Below are 24708 nucleotides of genomic sequence, written 5' to 3' on the forward strand. Positions count from 1 at the left end.
GGCTGTTTCTTTCCACAGGAGACCTCATCAAAGACCAGGCTGGAAGTTCCAGCTGGCTGCTGCTAGCTCACCAACCATAGTCTAAGGAAGTAATAACGAAGCCCCAGGGTGTCCTCGTTAGAATGGGTTGCCTTGTTCTTTTTAAATTAACATGTTTCCAGGTTTTATAAACATTCACCCATCACAAGACCAACACAAAATATAAAAGCCACAGAGGGTCCATTAATGGCACTGAGCAAAACTGTAATGATTGCAGCTTGGCAAGCAGCCCGCGAACCTTCTCTGTGACATGTTCAAGACATTAGAACATGTGCTGGGTTTAATTTTAATCAGAAGTCAGAAAGCTGGCTCCATTGCAGAACTGCAGTGCCTTCCTAACCCTGTTCCCTCTTAGCTAGCACAGTCCAGCAGGGACCAGCACCAGATGTTTCAGAGGAAAGTGCAAGAACCCTCACCTGTGGCAGATATGGGATAATCTGCCCTCAATGATGGTCTCACTTTAGAGACTGGCTTAAACACTTAACCATAAGGTCTTATATCTCTTCCAAATTTAATTAGTATTAACTATTAAAACTCTAGATATTATTGCTACCATGTAAATGTCTAGTCCCTCTTTGAGTCTTGCTAAATTCTTGGCCTTAATGACATCCTGTGGCAGTGAGTTCCACTGTCTAATTACAGGTTGCATGAAAAAAATTCCTTTTATCAGTTTTGAATTTTTCACTTTCCAATTTTATTTGTTCTCCCTTTGTTCTAGTGTTATGAGACAGTGAGAAAGTCTAAACTTGTTCTCTAAATAGAACTGTCTACAGTAATTGATATATCTAGGGGAATAAATAAACCTGCATCCCATTAAACCTCTCCAGTGTATCCGTACAGTCCGATGCCAAATAGAGACAGTTTTGTCCATTAGCCCTACGGCTCCTCCCCAGTATACAAGGCCTCTTCCCTGCCGCCCAGATAATGAATGTCCCAGCCAGTGATTAAATGGTATTTTGGCAAGTTGGAGACAGTCTTCTCACAAGTCCTTTTTACTCTACTCAGCTCTACCAATCAATCAGTGCACACGTTTTCTATCATAATAAAACCATCATCTATATACACAAGCCGTCATGGGTGACATCTCCCTTCATTCCAATATTATAGGAAACATATATGCCTTGGAGGAAACACCTGTTGGAACTCCGAGATGGGAAAAAAAAAAAAAAAAAAGACTGCAAGAAACCCACTTAATCATAAAGGCATCCACCCGATGTCCTTGCCAAAGCAAAGGGGATTGTGATTTAGCTCACCATTCTTTAACTAAGGTTCCCTTCTGCCATATGTTCTGCAAATGACATGATCCTTGCAGAAATCTGCTTTCCTTGGGAGAGGAATAAATCAGCCTACACCAAGATCTTAGGAATTTGAAAGTGGGGAAAAAAGTCTTACTGGTATATAGATGCTTAGGGCCAGATTATCAAAAGAGTTCAGGGCCAGCTTTTCAAGAGCTTGTCACTTGCTGTTGGGACCAAATTTCTCAAAAGGGCTGAGCATGTTGGGCGCTGGGCTTTTTTGAAAATGTGGCTTTCGGTGTCAGAATAAGAGCGGCTGCATGACGAGTGCTTTGGAAAAACTGGGCCTTATTTAGATGTCTGAATGGGAGCTGAGCTCTTTGAAAATCTGGCCACAATTGTGAGGGCTAAATGTTTGAAAATCTGGAGATAGGTGCATATCCCACTTGTGGATTGGTGCGTAGGGATGTGGGGGGTGTGGGTGTGTTTCCAGGTCCCACTCTGTGCCTGATCCACCCAAGATATGAATCTTTTATAACCTCACCTGACAATGCTTGGCTGTTTAACCAAGCCATAGAAAGACTTGTGCTTTCAGCTCTAGAGGTCCCCAGTTTAATCCCCTGTGTGTCAGCCATCACGGCAGCCATCACAGGTGCTCTAGAGTTGAAATGATAGGTAGACAGATAACCACAGTTTAATGGTGAAGTTTGTTCTTTTCCTATATCAACTCATAGTCAGAACTGTAACAGAAACCCATCAGTCATGTCTTAGTGAACACTGGATCAGTACCTCAGCTCCGAGGTATGCTAGAAGACAGATAGATAGATCCATTATGTTTCAAACGTCACCTGAGAATTTTGAACTAGCATAAGTGATTAACAGTTGTTTATAGCATTCCAAGACAGGAATGGAAGCCCTTTTATCGTATCTTCAGCTGCCAATAACGTCCTGCTGATAAGCTATCTTTAAATCCTTCACAATGTCTTTGCAAAGCTCTGAAATCTTTTTTGAATCCCCAGCCTGCAGCATTCTGACCTTGGATGTTTCAGTCTCACATCGGAGAATGTGCTTGAAGTGAGTCTTGGTGTCAGACTTTTTGGTGTTTGCTGAGTTCTTTGCTTACTGGTATTCCCTTGGCTTCAGCAAGCCGAAAACCTTTGCAAATCCTTTGGACACAATACTGCCTTCTGTCTCCCAGTGTTGTAATGAGGAGAGGAAAAGGACATAAGACTGAGTGCAAAGCATCCTACCATTAGCGGTGGATGGAAGAATTTCTTGATTATGCCTGAACAACCAACACACACAGTAAATACCTGAGCTGCCATTGCAGAAGATTTCAGAAAGAAGAAATCTCTGGGTACCTAAATGAAGCAGGCAGGTTGATTCAACAGCTGGAGCTTGGAAAGTCCGCATCCCACCAGCCTGGACATCATTCCATTGTCTTCTGCATGTTGAGGCTTGTGAATGATTTAAGGCATGGAATGTAGGCTATTCAGTTCACATCCCATTTGGGAATCCTCTTTATTGTTTTTTTAATCACTCCCAGATATTGCACTGCACATATGTTAGTCTTATACTTCAAGGAGGAGTAGGGCTTCACACACAAAGCAAAAATTGCCTGTGCCCAGGCAGGTTGCTAAACAGTCTCCTGTTAATGGCCATGGCTGCATTGTGAGAATACTGCTTATTCATCATCACAGATTAATGTACATTACTTCAATCATAATGGATCAAAGTGGTTTGCCTACTTCGCATTGAACTGTGAGGCGTAATTAATTGATGCATGCAGAGGAGCTGTGCATAATTGCAAAGTATCATTATTTATAGTATTCCAACAAACTGTTAACAAACACATCGGGCAACACGTAAACCCAGCATTTTAGAAAAAAGGATTGTAATTATATCCACTGAACCAAACAGTTCCTTAACAATGTACATGCAACCCCCAGTGAAGTGAGTGGAGTTACATGGGTATCACTAAAGTTGCAACAAACAATTTTATTTATAGTACAGTAACACCTAAAGGCCACAGCTGAGTTCAGGGCCTTATTATACTAGGTGCTTTGCCCGCACAGTGTAAGGGACAGTCCCTACCCCAAAAAGCTTTCAATATGAACTGACAAGACAGAGAAAGGATGGAAAGTGATTTGCCTGCAGTCACACACTAGGTGGATAGAAGGGCTGAGATTAGAACCCAGATTTTCTGACTCCCAGTCTAATGCATCATCCATTAAACCACAGCAAGGCCACATTGAGACATATCGTGCTGCAGCGACACGGCACAGCTGTACCAGATGCTCTGGTCAAGACGCTCTACGCCGATGGGAGAGAGCTTTCCCGTCGGCATAAAAAAACCACCTCCGCAAACGGCATAAACTATGCACACAAACACTTATGCTGGTGTAATTTATATTGCTCAGGGGTCTGGAATATTCACACCCGCATGCAACGTAAGTTTTGCCAGCATAGGCTGTAGTATAGACATAGCCTGAGACAGCAGCAGCATTGTGCCAGCTGCTTTGTGTTCAGCTACAAGAATAAAGTTCTCTGCAGCCACAAGGTTAGCAACTTTTGTTTTAAATGAAAGCCAGGAGTCTCATGTAATAACATGACTGCAGGAGCCAGGGCTTTAATAAAAACACCAAATAGCACCCAGATTTGTGATAAAATCATGAGTTAGCTACTCTGTGAACAAAATATGGGTGCAAATATATAATAGGTAACAATGCTGCACTGTTGGGGAGATGGCCTAGGTGCTCTCATGGGTCCTTTCCATCTCTAAACACTATGAAGCTGTTTGACCTTCTTTAGTAAGCCTGTCATCTGATCTGTATGTCCCCTCTCTGCCCTCCAGTCTAATTAGCTTCCTCGGAAAGGTTGCTAACACTTTAATGTACAAGGACACATTGTGCAGCACACAGATAAAAGCCAGGTGCCATAACTCCATTGCTGATGTGTTTAATAACAGCACCATTATCACAAGAAAGCCAGACGCCCCGGTTGCAGATTGAATTTGTGTATCCGCGAATTGTTTTACCAGAAAACAATAGCTCATTATGAGTGGTGTCCATTTTGAGATCTCTGCTGAAGTTCCCAAGGGTTACTGTAGGGCCATTAAAAATGCAGTCCCTCCCACACCTACATATAACATATTGCAACTGAGAGATGGTTTAAAATTGCAAACCACTGACTCAGAGTAGCATCAGCTTCAGGACTCTGGCAGCCCCTAACTAGTTTAATCTGGGTTCTGACCCCCCCACACACACCCCACACACACTCAATTCACCAGCTGTGACATCACCTGCGATTGCCAGAACATCACAATGAAGGGTACTGTCCTGACACGACACTGTGTCAAAACTACTGTTCCCTGTAGGTGTCCTGCTCATGGTTCCTTCCCACCCTCCCTGCATTCCAACTTATTTCATGTCACTGTACCACTGATTTAAATTTAACCATTCTCATCGAGGTGGGAGAAAATGCCTTTCACTGACAGCACAAACTTCTGAAGGTACACTGCTGAAGAAGAGATGTGGTTTGCCTTATGGTGGAAATTGGTGAAAAGCCCACATTTGGCTGGTTTTATGCTACAAGAGAACTTTACACACAGCTGTACTGATGGAAAATGAACACAGATATTTACAGTGCAAAGTTCTGGATTCAAGCCCATTGTCAATCAGAATGGGGCAGATGCTAACTTTAAAAGTAGGGCCTGATTCTGTTACTCACACTTTCAGCAGTAACTTTTCTCGGTGACAGTCAGACTGACTAGAGAGTCAGGCACTACTCAGCTTGAGCACGGGTGGCAGAATTTGGCCCTTAATTATTTAATTAAAACCCCAAAGCACGTGATGTGTATGAAGGAACAATGTTGAACTTGGCAAACAGGGAAAAGCAAATCTGGTCATGATGAATAATCTCCAGTGACAACCTTGTCATTTTTCTGAGAGCTTCTCAAGAGTTCCCTTTTTTTTTGGTCACTGCTTATCAGAATTTGCATGGCTAGTTAGCAGGTTAATTTAATTATCAGCAGTGTTTCTGAACAGCCTGATGGGGGATCTGTGGAGGGCAACAGAATCTGTTCTTGAATTATGGAATTGCACACACTCACACATCTGGAAGCCATCGTGGAACAGATCACGGTCTTGTAAACACATGTTGAGTGTTGCAATATTGTACTAATCACTTCCAACCTGTCAAAGTTTGCAGGAGAAGAGTGACTGGGAACATTTGGGATCATTTGTGACTCAGTGCCATCAGCTACTTCCCCGCCACTTATCATGACATTATTAATAGCAAAATAATCTAAAAAACAGAACTTGGGTTAGTCAAGATCTTTGATGATAGGAGTGATTTTTCACTAAGACCAATATCCAGTAAAAGCTGGTACCCAGTTACATAGCAACATACCATGTGATTTTTAGATGAACTGAACCTCTAGCATGTGAGACAGACTTCTCTGAGTCCTCTACAAGTGGCATGCAGCTCTGGAGCTGGCTTTCTGCACTGGGGTGGATTTAATCCAATGCAAAACAATCATACTCTCTCACAAAAGCTTATGCCCAAATAAATCTGTTAGTCTTTAAGGTGCCACCAGACTCCTTGTTGTTTTTGTGGATACAGACTAACATGGCTACCCCTCTGATACTTGATACTCTCTTAGAGAGATGTACCTGGTGGAGTAATGGGTCTTTGGACTCAGTGAAACAAAGAGGAGTTTTGTTGAGCGAGGATTGAGCACGGAAGGTGAAATTCACCTCACACAAGGCCTATGCACCATTTAAGTCCTGTTTAAGCCCTATTTTGAGTTCTTCAGTGGTGCACAGGCCTTGTGGCTAGCCCTCTGCAAAGAGCGAATTCCACCCAGGCAGATTAAGGAATTCAGGACTCGGCACTGTCAAAGAGAGTTCCACCAGTATTTCTCACATGCTCGCGCACCAGTTCAACCAACAAAATATGGCTGCCTTGTACTCCAAGGAGCTCAAGTTCTTTGTTAATCCACTGCATACCTGTTTAACTCAAATCCCCATGCAGTAATTAAATAGTTTTTTTTAATGGATCATTACAATGTGATTTATGACATTTGCGTAATTGTCAGAATTACTGTAGGTAATTAAAATACAACGTGCATGCTGCCAGAGACTTCAGTCACTCTCAGCACCCTCATTAAAAATCAGGAGATGACCAAATTAGAAATAGATTGGTTTGCACAAGTTCACAGGGAAAGCTAATTACGAAACTTATCCTTATGCATTCAGAACTCACACAGTCAGTCATGCACAGCCTTAAAGCAATAATACTATTGTACAATGTGAAACGGAGTGAGCAGTATATGGGTGGGAACAACTCTCATTACACAGTGCAATGCAACTTCATTTTGCAAAGTAAGCATATGCCCCAAACCCTTTGGAAAGCTTGATAATGGACATGAGAGAAGGGAATGAAGAGGCGTAGGGGAGAGAGAAAGACTGTGATTTCACATGAGATTTGAAAAGAGGTAGGAAAATGAAGGGAGTAGCAGAAGTTGCAGAGAAGAAGGCTCTCTCACCAACAGTGGCAAGCTGGAGAGAAAGAAACAGAGCGAAGAGAGTGGCAAACGGAGCTGAGAGAGATGAAGTCTGTGAGGTTAGCTGGAATAAGTTCATAAGCATCTTTAAAAACAAGGAAGGGAGATTTGTACTGGACTGTGAAAACCATGAATAAACAAGGAAGTCAGCAGACAGCAGGGGTTGAAATGGCACTAAAGCTGGCTGGGAATTTTTTGGCAAACTGTTTTTGCATCAAAATATGTTGATTCATCAGAACTGAAACTGTTTGTGGGAAAGGGTTTGTTTTGATTAATTTCTTGACTAGAAATTTTTTTGGGAAAAAAAGTTTAGAAAAATTGTTGAAAAGTCCAGTTTTTGACATTTTTGAAACAAAAAAAATTCAACTTCACAGTTCATGATGACTTTTCCTAGACAAAAGGGGCACGGAGAAGCATCCAAACTTTTCTTGTTTATCCAAACCCTCTTCGGTTGTGCTATGGCTTTAAACACCCCCTGATACTTCCATCAACAGAAAAACAAAGGGAAAGTGAAACTTGTTTAACTTGTAAGTTAGGTTTTCCCCCTGACTGAAACACAGGCAGCTAAACTTTCCCAGAACCCCCGCTCCTTCAGGGCAAATGCCAGGTAGGGATCAAAAGCACACAGTGCAAGCTGACAAAAAGGATCTTGCTTATTGTAACAACACTTTCTCCACCTCTATCTATCTCCCTTTTCTTGAGAACACAGTTTTACACTTGTCCTTCATACAAATAACCCGAGGGTGAGAATTATTCAGAAGGCTTGTGTTTGACACCCCATCTGTTCATTTCTGACAGCGATATATAATGTAAGGCTATAAAAACTTGAAAAATAATGCAACATAAAAAGGGATTGACTCGGCTCCAAGAGGCCATAAACGGTAACAAATACCATTGTATGATTTATTTCATGCTGTAATCTTTACAGTAAGTCATCTTTCAGACATTTCCATGTGACAGGTTTTAATAATATTAATGCCCAGAGCAATCCAAATCATCGCCAATAGACATATTTATCAAGCTGCCAATCCAAGTAAATGAAATTCTATAAGCAATAATGTAACATGTTTAAAGGAAGCTAATAAAACAAGTCAGCAGAGAAATATTACTTCAAAGTATTCTCTCTCTAATCCGGCCCTGGATGTTATACAGCCAAAATGCAAATCTTTCCCCTATGTGATTTATTGCTCCAAAAATACCAATGACCTTTTCACGAGCTCCTGCACAGCCCCTCACACACATTCATAAAGATCGTGATGCATTCTGCCAGATTAGCTGAATGCTGGAGTGCTTAGCATTATTGCTTTGTTTTGCCTTGCCTTTGGATTGAGATGTGATGGGTAGCATCAAAGAATAAGATCTTATGTCTTTAAGATTTATTAAAAACTGACAAGCCCTAACGTAGGCTTTGCAACTCAGCAGGTATTTATGAACAATTATCCAGATGCTAGATAAGTTTCAATTAAAGAGGAACTAAAATTTTGTTCTTTAACCTGGTTTTCCCTTTCATCTAATTCAGTTTTTATTAATCCTTTGTTTGGCTAAACGATCTCTCATCCAGGACAAAAAGGAGTCCGAGACAGCACAGTCAAGCATCAATGTGGGATCTTATGCACAAACATTCTTTAGTACCAATCTAGAAACAAAGCAGGAATGAAAAACAAGAGTCAACAACTCAGCAAAAAATACACCATTAAATTTGTCATGCCTATAGGCAAGAACATGTGGAAAAACCATGTCTAGTAAAGGAAATGTATTGATGGAAAGACTCATAAGTGTCTCAGGATCCTAACAGGTTTTTACTCTTTTCCTTATAGCCCAGCTTTATAGAATTTCTTTTGTGAAATGGTACCAGTTAAGTCAATTTCCTGGATATAAAGACCCACTTCTTGGTGAAAAAATGTGTGCGTATTTGAGTTTTGTACGTGTAGTTTGAGAGAAGAAATCTTTAATCAGAGCTTTGCATGCAGCCAAAAATCTATGCAAGACCTGGGCCTGGTGGGTGTTTGAAGTCTAGTAACCCTGCCCATTTCCCTCCAACTGGACCTCCTTGAAATTTTCTGAATTTCAGGTTCTTGATAAAATTTTAAATTGAAAATACATTTTTTGACAAAGAACCCTCTCCCAAATAAATATAGAGCTAGTGAAAACTTTTCGAGCAGTGAAAAAGTTTGCTGATTTTGACATTTCAAAAGTTCTGAAACACTATTAAAATATTTTGAAAATTCCTAATTTTTTTTTCGTACCTACTCTACCTTCTCTCTCTCTCTCTCTCTCTCACTCACTCCTTAGCTGGAGTCTATTTCAGTGGTATATGAGCACCTTTTTTTATGGGATGCTTAAAACTATGTGCCTTAAAAGTTCCCAAGTCCCTGCAACCTTCCTAAACAAGGGATCATGTGATCTCTAAGTTCTTGTCTACAGTAGGGAATAGAGCCATTTGTAACTGAACTGGTTTAAGCATGAACAGTTAAGTAGATCTACACTAACTAGAATGAATTGGTTTAAGACCCTTTGCATATTCCTTCATCCACAACAGCACTGTCCCTAAATCATTTCAGCTGCAATGCCCTCTTGGCATCTATCCTAAAGTTCTCACCATAGCTCCCAGAAGAGTGCTTCTTGAAGATTTTGAACAGTCTCTGGTACACAATGTGAATCAATGCAGTTCATCTGTGTCCCTATATGTACTGCAATGGTTCAAGAGGAAGTCGCTTCTAATGCTGCAGCAGCAGAGCATACTCCAAATGGTATTAAGCCAGTATGGAAAACTTTGGAGCACTTCTGTGCATGAACACAAGGGCTGGGAGCTGGGCTCCTAAATTTCCATAGATCCTCTTTTAAAATCCCAACGGAGGTGCAAAGGGTCCCTAGTTCAATGACATTTCAATTTGTCAGGAAGGGTTTTGGTCCAGGGCTCAAGCCAGGGAGACAAATTCTACTGCTTAGTGATCAGGGCAATGGCCTGGGATGTGGGAGACCCATGCTTAAATCCTTGCTTTGCTGCATTTGGGGTGCAGAGCAGGGATATAAACATGGTCTGTGCACATTGCAGGCCACTGCTCTAACCTAACCTCTGTGCTATGGAGTGTGATAGTCATCCTTTCACTAGACAGCCCAGGATGGAAACGCTCAGGCATGTTCACTCAATTCCACTGTTGCAAAGACATTCACAAGGTTTTGTTTCATTTCAGTGCAGAAAAAAACCAAATTCTGAAACCTGGAAAGAGACTTTAAGGATGTCCGGGGTGAGTTCACCTGGTAGTGCCCCTGCACAGGAGGCAGCCACACCTGTAGGGGGTGGTTTGCTTGCAGTTGGTCCTGGCCACTCACTCAGCTCTCACTAGTGGCTCCAAGTAGCTGCATGTACACTGCAGTGTCACACCCTGATACTTTACCTCAGCTGGCATGCTGAACCTAGTGAGAGGAGTCAGTGGTGGCAACCGCTAGAGAAGGGCATGCCTGGCCCTCCAAGGAGTCAGGGTCAAACACGTGTGGAATATTAGACAATAGAAACTGAATGAAGAATAGAAAAGACTTCATTTGGCCCCATTGTTATTGCTGAGAATACGGACGTGAACCAAAGAAGGAGAGAAGAAAGTTAGCGGAGCACGGAATTGTTGTGCTCCTGACAACTCCATCTAGGAGAGTGTGTCTTCGCTTTGTGAGCTTGGGCCCATCACTTCCCCGCTCTGTGCGCCCCTTCCTTTGGGCTTGCCTTCACTACAGAGCCTTCGCTGGCATAGCTATGCCAGCAGATCCCGCTAGTGAAGACGCAGCTTAAGCAGACAGAAGAAGTTCTCCCCCCAGCATGACGACACCACCTCCCAGAACAACATTAGCTAAGATGTCAGAAGCACTCTTCTGTTGACATAGCTGTGTTTACACCAGCGGTTTTGTCAGCATTGCTCTGTTGGCTAAGGGTATGCTTTTTTCCCATTCACAGGTGACATAGCTATGCCAGCAAAACTTTGTCGCATAGTCTGAGACTTTGGCTGTCTTCTCCATTTAGACTGTGAGCTCTTTTAGAAAGGGACTGTCTCTTACTGTGTGTGTACACAGTGCCTCCTGATCTTAATAGGAGTCTCTAGGCACTATTATAATGCCCATAATAAGTACTACTACTCCTATCTGTAACATTATAAAATGTCCTCCCCTGGGAAGCAGTGGAAGTCCAATCCCTGGTGGCATTTAAATCTAGACATCCGAAAACCTTGTGTAGGGTACAGTGATGCCTTGGCTAGAAGGGACATCATTGCCTCTTTTGTGATTTGATGGTGAGGGAGAACCTTGATGGGGAAGGGAATTATGTATTTGCGTATTTGCCTGCATCTTCAGGGAATTACAGTACATCTGCTAGTAACATTTGTGTTCCTTTTTGTTAAGCGGCAGCAAAGATCTCAGGGAAAAATAAATAAATAAGAAATACCTAATCCCCAAGGTGTAATGCCAGAATATGGAAACTCACTTCTCTTGAATACCTCCCTCTGGCATAATTGACTTTTCATGCACATTTTAATAATGATATTTCAGCAGGTGGTGAGGGCTCTTTTTGTGTGTGTAAATTATGTTGTGGGATGTAAGGGGAAAAGAGACATGTTATAAATTAATTGTGTTTTCATTTATATTTAACGAGTCAGCATAGTCTAATGGCGCGTGTGTATGTGTTTACTATGCAGTTCCAATATTTACAACTGACCTAACTGGTGGTAGAACAGGAGCAATGAACAACGTTTTATCGTTCTGATTCTATGTAAGTGCTGGGGACAGCTGCTGAGCTGCAAAGCTACCCAGAGGAGACCTTGGAGTTTTTGTTATGCCAATGCTTGTCTTTGCTGTCAAAACAGAGAAAAGGATTGTGTTGTTCGTGAGCTCTTAACAGACTTAGATCTCAAGCCTTTGTAGAAGGAAGGTGACAAACATGTGACGATATCTGATTAAAATATGACCATGTAGATCATTGTTGCTACCACTGTTATATAATTGCAACAGATCTTATACAAAGTGTGTCTAGTAAGGTGTCAGCAGAAAAGTTATGATTTGCTGAAAATTATTATAGCATCACCATGCGTCTCTCAGGGTCACAACAAAGAATACCAAATTCAGGACAAACTGCTGAGAAATAGGATAGACACACCCCAAAACTGGTGGTTATTCTCCCATCAGATATACCAAACCAGCAACAAAAGTAAACTTCTGTTTCACCACACTGGCTAACAAGAAGTCAGGAAAGCAGTCTCCTTAGGCATTCCAGTCCTGGATTCAACATCCAGACACTAGACTTAAAGATGCGTGGTTATTTGTTTCATCAAACAAAAGGATTCTTCTGATCCCAAAGGACCAGCCACATATCCAGGTCAATATATAACTCAGATCTTTCCCAATAATCACACTGTTGCCAATCTTTTAGTATCTAAAATCTAAAGGTTTATTTATAAAAGAAAGAAAGAAAGAAAGAAAGAAAGAAAGAAAGAAAGAAAGAAAGAAAGAAAGAAAGAAAGAAAGAAACAGTTGAAATTGGTTAAAGGAATCAAATACATACAGTAATTGCAAAGTTCTTGGTTCAGGCTTGTAGCAGTGATGGAATAAACTGCTGGTTTGTTAAGTCTCTCAGTGCTTCCAAATCATTGGAAGGTCCTTGATCCCTTGGTTAGAATGCTCCCATTAGTGTAAGTCCATAGTCGAGAGGTTTGAGCAGGAAAGAGGCAAAATGGAGGTGTTTCCAGGGCCTTTTATAGCTTCTCTCAAGTGAAGGAAAACCCATTGTTCTCACTGTGGAAAATTGCAGGTGACAAGATGGTGTTTGGAGTCACATGGGCAAGTCACATGTCCATGCATGATTTTGCTTAGTCATAGCTGGAAAGTCCATTAAGTGTAGATGGGCATCTTCCATTGTGAGTTGAGTGTTTTTTAATGGGACATTCACTTGAATAGTTCCTTCACAATGTGCTGGCTAAATACCTTGTGGGTGCTACCCAGAAGCAAACAATTGAAATACAGGTATAGAGCCAATGCTCATAATTTCAGATACAAAAATGATATATGCATAATCATTGCATAATCATATTCAGCAAATCATAACTTTTCTATTGACACCTTACTTGACACACTTTATATAAGATTTGTTGCAATTATATAACAGTGGTAACAATAATGATCTACATGGTCATATTTTAATAAGATAACGTCACATGTTGGTTGTGTGTTCCTCCCCAGCCAGGATCTTGTGTACTCCCCACAAGTCCTTGTATAACAACTCTGGCCAATATGTGCTTCATCCCCCTCTAGTGCATGATTCATCACAGTATAACAGCCTACTACTGCTGCCAGCTAAGTATCAGATAGTGATTCCCCTTACTTGGCTGAGTAGCACCTTACACCATAAGCAGTCCCACTGAAGGTCAGTAAGGCTGCTTGTGAAGGTAAGTACTATTCAATGTGAATAAGAGTATCTATCTTAAATGGAGTGACTCCTTTAGTCCCTGTAGGAGAGGTCTCTAGTGTGGTGCCCAGGTTCAAACTCTTCTGATCACCATATATCCAGTGGAGAAAGCTGGAGGAATTTAGATTGTGAAACCTGGGAAGGTCTCCCCTGGTGGTACTGCCATCACTTTGGTCAGCAGACTGATTTAGGTTGGCGCTTAGGTTAAACAAGTAGGACTGCTGTCAGGGGGTTCTCTGGGATTCAAGGCCATTCAACTTTATATCATCCTTTTCCCATGCTGCACTATAGTCCAGATTTGCTAAACCTTCCAGGCATGCAAGGTGCTGAGCACCTTTTTGTCAGGTGCTGAGTTCAGAATGCCTCGCATCTTGCAGAATTGAGCCCTTCAAGGAGAGTATGGGTTGATGGACTGAGAAGCTGGATGTGTGTAAGGTTGAATTGAGCTTCTATGAGGCCATTCAATTAATCAAGGCAGGGAGAAGCCATTAAACCATCCATTGCAATCAAAACCAGTAGCAATGCCACAAGAAGTAGTACGTGCAACAGGTTTTTAATTGCATCCTGAAAGAAAACACCCTGCCATTCTCATCTCTCACACAAATATTCACTGCAGCTGCAAGACCAAGAAGAGTTCTGAACTTCTTACCTGGCAGTGATACCTGTAACAGGAAGAACCCCAAGAGACCTCGACTTTGCTGGCTCTTGGTCTGGAAGGTACAGTGTTTCTTGAGGAATCCTCAGCTTCTCTGAAAACAAAGGTAGTGAAAAGGAACTTGCCTTTCTTTATATATCCTTTGGTTCTATTTCTATGCGGATTGCAAGTGGCCACCGCGCCATAGGAGAGTTCTGCAGGGGCTTAAAAAATGCTTGACAATGGGGCTTTAGGTAATTGCTTAGCCAAACAATCACACAGCTAATAAAGCACAGTATTATATTATGGTGCATATGTATAGTATGTACATGATAGCCTTATACATGACTAATACTACATATGACTCATGGTTTCATTCCAAAGGGCTGTTCAAATAAATCTTTTTGTTTGTGGTTTTTAGAGGACTCAGATAAACCAAAAAAATAAAAGTAAAACTCATTCAAAACTGCCAACTTTTGCCCCCCCAAAACAGGTGACCCTCCCATTTATCCTTTGGTAATGCAAACTCCAAGCTATATACCATTGGGTTAAATCAGACTTTTCCAGTGTCTTTGGTACTTGTCTTATTCAGTGAAAGGTGAATACCTTTACCATGCACTAAGGGCTTGTTTGCGTGGGGACACTCAGGAAAAGTAACCCAAATTAACAAAGGTGTGAATTTAAAGTGGATTTGTTAAACCCTGTGTGGACGTGCTTGTTCAGAATTAAAGGGGCCTTAACTCAGTGCTTGTCTATACCGTAACTCAGCGTGAATGGTGGGAGTATGAACTGCAGAACACACCAAAGTGTTGCACTCTAACTACTTCATGTCAATGCTGCTGATGTGAACTAAAAGGCACATTGTTTGTGATAATAAAGTCCTGTCCGAAAGAGGACTGCATTAACTGGTAGCTATGGGATATTGGCCATGGAGATGGCTGTCATGTGCATACTATACGCTATAGTATAGTTTGAAGGAGGACTACGTTAACATGAACAAGGTACCTTTCAGTTCGCCCCAACTGTATCCACCTGGAGTACTTAGCGCACAGCTCTTCAGTGCACTCTGCCATTCACACCCCTGCAATTCACACTCGGGAGCTGTGTAGACATAGCCTGCTCAGTTTAGTTTAATTCACTTCCAAGGTGAAATAAAATCAACCAATTTAAGGCCACTTTATCATTCTGATTCAGACTGTCCACATGGATTTAATTTAGGTTTAGATTTAGTTCAACTAATCCATTTTACAAATTAATTTGGATTAACTTTGTTGAGGCCTGCTCTACACTAAAAAGTTATACCTGCATAGTTATATCGGTCAGGGGTGTGAAAAAACCACACCCCAGACTGACATCGCTATACCAACATAATTCGCGTTGTAAACACAACTATCTCTATGAAAGATGACTTCCGTCAGCACAGCTAACTTCATTTGCACCAACAGAAAAAACTTAAATTAGGCCAGTATAATCTCTGTGTAGACATATCTTCACTGTCCCCATGTAGACAAGCCCTTAGGTCCTGTGGTATAACACACACTTGCACAGCCTGTTATGCCTTGGTGTTCAATTGCATTTTGTGGAAAGAGAGTGGGGGATGCTCTTTATGTGAGTTATGCTTAGATTAGAGAAAGAGCTCTAGACAATCTCTTCCACATGATCAGAAATGAAAGTCATAGAGGGAAGAGTGAATCTGTCTTAGGTACTTAAATGGACCCCATTACTGACTCAACTGTCTGAAAATCTCACAATCTTGAACCTTTTTATCCTCAGAGCACTCTGTGAAAAAGGGAAGTGCTATTATGTCCATTTTACAGATGGAGAAGTGAGGCACCAAGAGAGCAAGTGAATTGCCCAGTGTCACACAGGGAGTCGGCAGCTGATCAGGGAAATGAACCTAGGCCTCTCAAGTCACAGACTAGCACCCTAACCACTGTAGTATCATTTCTCTGAATAAACTGATGTTCCATCTAATCCTCTCTTGGCCAGATTCTGACGTCCTTCCTGTTGAGTAACAACTGTACAAAGGTCTCAGGATTTGGCCCACTGATTCTCAGATTTTCTGTCTTGCCATCTGCCTTTCCACTCTGCATTCCTATCACTGTCGGAGCCTGACAGGAGGCTCAGCAAAGATCTCTACATTACATGTGTCCAAACATGTCCACACATGTGTGTATGTGGGTGGAACTTGGACTGGAGAAGCATTCAGACCCACATATCTCTTCATCGCACAGTCTGACAGGGGAAACCTATCACACCCTTTATCTCCTTTGGATGTTGTAACTCTTCCCAGACTGTTCTAATCCAGCTAAAAGGTCTCATGAGTTGAAACATACACCTGGCAGAAAAGGGACATCTTTTTGCATGGGCCGTTTGTCAACTTTAATAAGCAGCAATTGACCACACAGGTGTGTTAGAAGCAGGTGCATTTACTCCTGGTAACAAGATAGCTCTACCTGCCATTCTACCAGCCTCTATTTACTTACAGTGTCCTGTCTCAGTTTATCCAAGTGACTGATGTTTCCTTATCTGGGGATTTGTTCTCCGGGAGGTGGATGGGAAAGAAAACAGCTCTCTGAGGGCACAGCATGCAGCTGTCAGCCTTTACAGGAGATCAGGCTTAATAAAAGTATGGTAAGCCAAGACAGATATGGTATATAAAATGTAAAACCAGCCTAACTAGCTTCAGGAGAAACAATCATCTGAGAAACCTCTGAGTTTGAGGAAGGATGGTCTTCAGGTTAAGGCATTTGACTGTAAATCCGGTGATCTGGGTTAAATTGCTGGCTTTGCCACAGACTCCCCATGTAATTCACATAAGGCCAGATTCTCAACTGAGATAAATCAGGGCCCTTCACTTTCAAGGTGCTAAGGCTGAATTTTGTCATCTAAGAGTTTGAGCTGCGATTTTCAAAAATGCCTGAAGGCCTCCCTTAGGCACCAAGGGATTTTTGAAAATCTCATCAGGTGCCCATCTACATCTGCAGGTGACAAAATGCACCTAAAAATCTGGTCCTAAGTAGTTTATGAGCACAAGACCCATTAGCTTAAGTTACTTAGGGATTACCTACATGTGGAAATTTACTGGTACATACAAGTATAACTATAGCTGTAGAAACAATGAGGAGTCCTTGTGGCACCTTAGAGACTAACAAATTTTGTTTGGACATAAGCTTTCGTGGGCTAGAACCCAAGTTTATGCCCAAATAAATTTGTTAGTCTCTAAGGTGCCACAGGGACTCCTTATTGTTTTTGCTGATACAGACTAACATGCTACCAGTCTGAAACCTATAGCTGTAGATTCAAATATAGTGAGATAATTATTGCAATGCTGATAAATTTCCTGGTGTAGACAAGCTCTAGGCATGTTTGAAAATCTCAGGCCTTGTCTAAATTTAGGAGGGTTTGCCAGCATAGATATACTAGTAGATCTATATTGACCACACCTCCCAGTGGAGACAAAGCTTATACCAGCAAAATAATTTGTTTGCTGGGACAACTTAAACTAGTTCTCCAAATGGAATAAGCTATACCAGAAAAAGGACTCTTGCCAACATAACTGTTTACACTAGGGACTTTGCCAGCATTGCTATGTTGGTTGGCATGCTATTTTTTTCAGATCCCTAGCTATGCCAACATAGCTATTCCAGTAAAACTTTCTAGCGTGGACCAGGTCTCACAACCACTTGAGATGTACATGGTCTCTAGATAGAGGCTTCAGGCTGGCTCCCTTCTTAAAAATACCATGGCAGCCCCAGATGGGGAAAGGTTATGTTTTATTACCAATAGCTATTGGCAAGATTTAGGTATTTTGGGGCTAGGGCAGGAATAGCCCTTGTCTCTGATTTTAACAGATTGCCCTGGCTTTTCACAGCCATGCGTACTCCAGTTAAATGCTGACACTGTATGTGATGCACAGTGGGAAAGCTTTTGGCTGCTTTAACTGACGTTCAATTCTCTTAGGCTTCTGCATTAGTTTGGGGATTAATGAAAATGAATCAGATCCTTAGCTGGTGTAAAATCAGCCTAATTTCATTGAAAACAACAGAGAGAGGCTGATTTTACACCAGCTGGGGATCTGGCTCACGATTCCTTATCTCACTTCAGCTGACAGTGGAACTAGAGGCAGCCAGGACGTTATGTACTGATTAAGCTGTATTACTTCTTTTGTCACAGACCAAAGCACTTCTTTTTATGCAGTGTTTTGCTCTGATACATCCAAAATGCTAGGGAGAACTGACAGCAAGTTCTTACATCTGGCAATACTTTCGATCCCTCTGAAGCAACTGTTTCCCTGCAGCCTATCTGGTGAAGAACTGTAAACAATTGTTTTTTATCAGGCTACATTTATATTAAAATCCCACCTTGCCTTTTCATCCAACCACCTTAACTTGCATAGGAAGGAAAAGGTAAAGCCATCAGGTGTGAGAGCTCTTACAGTGTCAAGGTCTGTCCATATGTCTCTTGATGACTCTTTTTGAGATGTCTTTGTATTATACAGAAACCTCTGTTCTGGGAATCAACTGGTTTTGGGGGACCTTAGTTGCATCTATTTTAATAAGTATGTGGAACTGAAAAATGGGCTATGATTTCTCTTTATAAATGACATTCCTACATGGAATCCTCCAGGTGTCAGCATGCTTGTGTTTGTTCACATGGCCTGTTTTGCTGAGCATTCTCTATGAATGAGTTTTTCCTTTATCTCAGCCCTGTGTACTTCAGCCAGATATTTAATAATGGGGCTCGGCTGCCATCTACTGCTGAAAGGAGATTTAATTTAAAATGTATATTTTGTGTGTGAGAATTTGCTGAGTGCTGATGAAAGATACCTGACTGACATCTTTGTACAGCAAAAGTCCTATATCCAGGGCACAGACACAGTGCCTGAGAATTTCAAAACAGTCTAGATTTAAACACACATTCTTCAGTAAAACTAGGAGATTTAGACACAACTCTTCCATTAGTCTGCTTTTGAAAATTTCAGCCAGTATTTGTAGCTGCCGGGCATGGTGCTCCAGCGGGCCACCACAACGGACCTCAACATTATTCTGAGGAGAACACTTTATGGGGATAGGAGCGTATCACAGTTCCATGGCCTTTCTGTTCATGCTGGTATAACACAAGTTGTGCTCTAGTCAAACACAAGTTATTGAGCTCAATATAGAGATAAGTGGGTGAATTTTAATGGCCAGTTATGTACAGAAGGTCAGATTAGATGATGTAATGGTACTTTCTAGTCTTGAACTCCATGAATCTATGAAGCAAGAAGGATGTTAATTAATAATGACCAAAGTGATATACATTTTGGTGTGGACATGTATCCACTAAGGAATGAACTGAGATCCATCAAGTCATTCATGTAAGCCAATGAAGAACCAATGGACTGAAGGAATTTGCACTTACTACCTGGGGTAGATTTCAGCAGGCGACTTCGTACTGAAAGGCTGTAGGTCCCATTTCCAGTCCCAGGGAATTTGGGGTAGGATGGGAATGAGCCATTCCACAGTTGCATTGACATTATCGTGAATAGGAGTTTTTCCCATCCAATCTATGCTTTCCCAATTTTTAACCTAAACTCCTTAAATCTTATAATACATCCTTGCTCAACCTCAAATACATCTTTTCTGCCTTCACTATTATTATTTCCTAGTCTTATGATGATAATATCTTATATAGAGAGTAATATCCTGACATCCTTACTCACTGTCATACTCGACCTTTATTTAGGGTAATTCCCACGGACTTTAATGAGAGTTTTGCCTGAGCAGGAATTGAGTACAAACTGAGTAAGGACTTCTGGGTTTATCCTGTAGCAGCTTTCACACCAAAGCACCTCACAAACTATACGCATACAGCACCGATGAGATGCAATTGCCCCAGACTCCAGGTCTGAAGGTAAAGAGCAGCAGCCCATGCAAGCATGACAATGAGCATAGGGGAAATTCTGGCCAAGGAGATGTGGCTCTTATAAAAATGCAGCAGGAACCTTTACTGTCCAGTCAGAGTAGATGGGATCTAAAGGTCTTCTGAGAACTTGTCTGAAAGATCTGCACTCAATAAATTGTGTGCAATTCAGTTTCAATCTTTCAGAAGGATAAAGGGTTATGTTCAAACCTATGTTTTCACAGACAGAATAAAGAAGAGGATGATTCAGTAACCTAAGAATCAGGTAGGAACTAGCTAGCTGCTTCCTATTTCCTCTAACTGAAACCCAGTCTGAACAGAACATTACCTGAAAAGGATCTTGACCAAGGTTTCCTTCTGCAGTGACATATTTTAATCAGCTCCGGATTATCAATATCACTATGGCAGGCTTTACAGTAAAAATGAGCCCTGGGCAACAAAAGCAAATCAGGAGAAATTGGATTAAATTTAGCGGAGTGGAGGAATAGGTCCAAATGCATTTGTTAACTCTTGAAAGCTCTACTCATCTAGAACTTCTTTACTGTAGGATAGTACAGAAAGTTACCTTTTGACTTCCACTTTGGATTTGGCAATAAAAAAGCCCATTGTGTTTCGATTGAGCTTTATCTGTGCAGATGGGTTGACCAGGAGGCTATTGGAAAACAGTTTGGAAACAAACAAAAGCAAATTACCATTCACAGATTCCAAGGCCAAAAGGGATTATTTTGATAATCTAATCTGACTTCCTGTATCACACAGGCCATAGCACTTCCCAAAATAATTCCTAGAGTGGATCTTTTGGAAAAATCAGCCAATCTTGATTTAAAAATTCTCCATGATGGAGAATCTACCACAAACTTTGGTAAATTGTTCTGATCATCTGCATCTATTGGGTGAGGTTTTTTGGCCTGTGTTCTGCAAGGAGTCAGAGTAGATGGTCATAATGGTTCCTTCTTACCTTACAGTGTACGAGGCACTTATACACCACCCCACTATCATTGTTGTGTTCAAGTTTCACAATACCCCCGTCATTAAGTGACGTGTTATTCGCCCCATTTTACAGATGGGGAACTGAGGCAGAGAGATTGACTTGCCTGTGGGCACATGGGGAGTCTGCGGAAGAGCCACGACTCAAACCCCAGTCTCCTGAGTCCCAATCTAATATCTTAATGACAAGACCAATCTTCACAGACTTACCGCAATATAATAACTGTTTTTAAAAAAAAATTAAAATGTTTTTAAATGTTTGTTAGATGGTTAAGTTTACAGGAAACTGACTCTTTTCATTCTCAAACAATTTAAAAACATTTATTTTAATGTAATGGATAAATTCATAGTCTAGCCGCAGTTGCTGAATATTCCAGGTAGATCCAGGTGCACCCACTGTGTAGCTGAGAATGCCAAGTACTTCCCATTAAAGCATGCTCGTTGTGCCGTTAAATGTCTAAGGGATGTGCAGGTTCAATGCACCTGCTGCACTGCTAAACGTACTATTACATCCCGGAAAAAGACACCTGAACATCCCAGGCACATTCAGAGAGCATGTACCTGCTGTGCTGCTGTAAGTACTAGGTACAGCTAGGTAGAATCCCCCTGCAGTGTTACTAAATTTATCAGATACAGTTAGGCAGAGCTGCCCAGCTGCTGGATGTATCAGTGACATCCTAACATCCTACTGATTTCAACACAGTTTTAATGGGTCTTGGCAGTACAGCTGGAGCAGGGAACAGCCACGTAAGGATTCATCTTTTCACTTCCCACCCAGAAAGGAAGAGGACACCTCCCCATAGCTTCTCCTCTTTAGTTACTCAGTTACTAATGAACAAACAATTGATGCAGAAGAAAAAAATATTCCCTATTATTATTATTGTGGCAGCATCTAGAAGCCTCAGCCATGGACCAAGGCCCCATTGTGGTAGGTTCTGTACCAACACAGAACAGAAAGATGGTCTCTGCCCCAAAGAGTTTTCCCCCTTGTCATCTCTTTCTCATTCCCATTATTTCCCTACAGATGCCAGAAGCACCAGATTCACCCAGGGACTGACTTGCAGTGGAGCTGATCACCCACAACATTCACTGACTTCACAGCTGTGAGCATTCAGCACCTCTGGAAATCAGCCCTGTGGTATCTCTAGCAGTTTTCTCTCTCCTCTATCCCTTTGTTTTGTTGTTAGTGTTTCTTTTCATGTTCTCAGCAGTCTCCCCAAAACAGGCAGACACTTCATTTACAAAGGCAGAAAAAAGTAATTGCACTTAATAAACTGCTGTTTTCTGGATAATTTTGTAATATTTTCTCAAATCTGTAGCATTGGCTCATTCTCCTTTTCTCAGCCAGTTCCAGCATCCCCATTAAGGTGTCTTGCATTTCATCATTAGAGCAGTTAGGGACTACTATCTGGCTCTGACCCAGATCAGCTTCAGATTTTAGCAGATTCTGCTTTCAGCACTGACAGACTATACCTTTGTGACCAAACTTCATGGAGGTGAGGGACCTTGGCAATTTCTGAGGTTAAAACCTAGGGAAGTGTTTCTATTAGTGATGGAAAGAAATGGGCTCAGATTGAGCTGGGTCACCCAAAATCAAGGTGAAACATCTGCACTTTACACATGAGATTCCAGTTAAGACCATGAAGTGAGGCCTAAACTGCTGAACACTTCCTGTTCTCATGAGCCCGTCTCTGTCCATGGTCATCATTGTCATGTCCCTGGTACCGTGGTCTTGTACTGGCTGGGAAAAGGGCCACTCTATCAGTCATTATTGTATAATTGTGCTACAGAGAGGAAGTCACATATTGATTCAGGGGACCTTCCCTCCTCCCTCAACACAAAGAAAACCACAACTCTCCTTGTGCCTGAACCTAAGAAGTGCTGCCTGCCGTCACCTGCTATAAATCCAGCTGGAGATGAGAGTGCTCAGTAGCAGGGCTGGCTGCAAAAAATCCAGAGGTTACAAAATTTGTTTTCATTCCAACGTGGAGTGAAACCAAAACCTTTTGCAATTCTTTGTAAATACAGGAAAAAAAGAAAAAGAAAAAGAAAAAGAGAGACCTGTCCCAGAATAGCCAGCACACTCAACTGGGATGTGGATCCCAGTTCTAATCCCTACTGTAGATAGGGTGACCATATGTCCCGATTTTATAGGGACAGTCCCGATATTTGGGGCTTTGTCTTATATAGGAGCCTATGACCCCCCACCCCATGTCCTGATTTTTTACAGTTGCTGTCTGGTCACCCTAATTGTAGATCAGGAACTTGAGCCCGGGTCAGATCCCAAGTGAGTCTCACTTAAGTCTTGCAACATAGCTTAAGTGGGATTGAAGGATACATCTACACTGAAAAAAAACAACCCATGGCAGCAAGACTCAGAGGCTGGGTCTATAAATTTGGGCTGATGTGATGTCTCTAAAGATAGCCATGTTCCCTTTTGGGCTAGAGCTCAGGCTCTCAGATCCAACCCCCTCGTCGTGTTTCCAAGTTCAAGCTCCAGCCCGACCAGGAACACCTACTTGGCTACTTTTAACACTAAAGTGCAAGCTCCACAAGTCCAAGTCTGTAGACCTGAGCTTTTTGCCATGGGTGTTTTTTTGCATTATAGACGTATCCTAAGTAGTTCATAGGCCTTGTGCTAGCTCTCCGTCCAGAGGCAAATTTCATCTGAAGTAGTTTGGGAATGATATTTCTTAGCTGAGTCCTTGTTAAAAGCAATGAATCAGCAGGTGAACAAGTCAGGTGAGTTAGCTAACTCTGAGCTATTGCCTGCTCTCAGGAAGGTCCCTCTCTTATATTCCATCCTGGGCCTGAGAAACATTTCTGCCAAAACCAATACATTTTAGTAAAACATTCATTTTCAACAAAATAGTGTTTTTCTCTGAACAAAAAAAATTCTTTGAAAATTTTTCAACCTGTCCTACTCAGCCCTTTGCAGGAAATGCTGTGTCTTCCACTGAGGGCTCCCTGAGTTTGAACTGTTCAGAGGCTTTTAGAGCCACTTCCTCCCCAGTCTGTAATATCATGCAACATGTGATACAGTGTGGCCTCGTAGCTTGAGTACAAGGCTAGGACTGAGGTGATACGGGTTCTATTCCCAGCTCTGCTACTGGCCTGCAGAGTAACCTTGAGCATGTCACTGCACATCTCTGCCTCAGTTTACCCATCCATAAAATATGGATAATGACCCTGACCTCTGTCATAAAGTGTTTTGAGATCTGTGGATGAAAAATGCTGTATAAAATGGTGATATGCTATCAATTATTAGAACTGAGAGGGTGATGGGGAAGAGAGTCAGCGGGATCCATTCTTCTTTGGGGAATGGGCAGTCACTTCAGTACAGGAGTGGACAATGCAAACAGTAGTTCATTTGCCTCTTCTGCTGATCATCCTGGAGGTGAAGAGGAAACTAATCATATGGGGTAAAATTCATCCCTTTGCATTTGACCAGCCCAAAGACTAATCTCACTTATGTCTTCAAAATAGGGCTGAAGTGGGGTGTACGCTATGCAAAGACCTTGTGCTAGCTCTCTGCCCAGGGACAAATTTCATCCAAAGGGGCTTGGGAATGGTTACTACATAGACAAGTTCTTGTTAAAAGAAATGGATCAGCAGCTTCTCTCGTCACCTGTTTTCATGAATGCCAGTTCTGAATTCAACTGCGAGCAGCACAAGATCCAACTTAACAAAGCAGAACCTGGGGAAAGAAAACAGGCCTGAAGTGGATTGGTTAAACTGCATGAAGTCCCTGTGTGAATACTTTTATTCAGAATTAGAGTGTCTTTATTCAGTCGATCTTAATTCACTTTAGAAATGAATTGAGTGAAATCAAATTAAGGCCCAAATAGCTCGTCTACATAGGGAATTATTCCAGAATAGCTATTCCTGATTAATTCCATGG

At 41.7% G+C, this 24708-nt stretch overlaps 1 protein-coding gene across 1 annotated transcript in view; it reads right to left on the reverse strand.

The window, feature by feature from the left end:
- The window catches only part of KCNU1 (potassium calcium-activated channel subfamily U member 1), an 80422-nt gene that overhangs the window by 30156 nt on the left and 25558 nt on the right, over positions 1 to 24708 (reverse strand). Inside the window, exons 16-20 of the mRNA XM_043536507.1 lie at positions 24436 to 24504; positions 20386 to 20472; positions 20149 to 20249; positions 15645 to 15695; positions 13932 to 14031 (exon numbers count right to left, since the gene is read on the reverse strand). Of these exons, the coding sequence (XP_043392442.1) occupies positions 13932 to 14031; positions 15645 to 15695; positions 20149 to 20249; positions 20386 to 20472; positions 24436 to 24504 (408 nt within the window). The remainder of the gene's footprint in view (positions 1 to 13931; positions 14032 to 15644; positions 15696 to 20148; positions 20250 to 20385; positions 20473 to 24435; positions 24505 to 24708) is intronic.

The sequence above is a fragment of the Chelonia mydas genome, chromosome 26 (genome assembly GCF_015237465.2).
Source record: "Chelonia mydas isolate rCheMyd1 chromosome 26, rCheMyd1.pri.v2, whole genome shotgun sequence".
Classification (NCBI taxonomy): Eukaryota; Metazoa; Chordata; order Testudines; family Cheloniidae; genus Chelonia; species Chelonia mydas.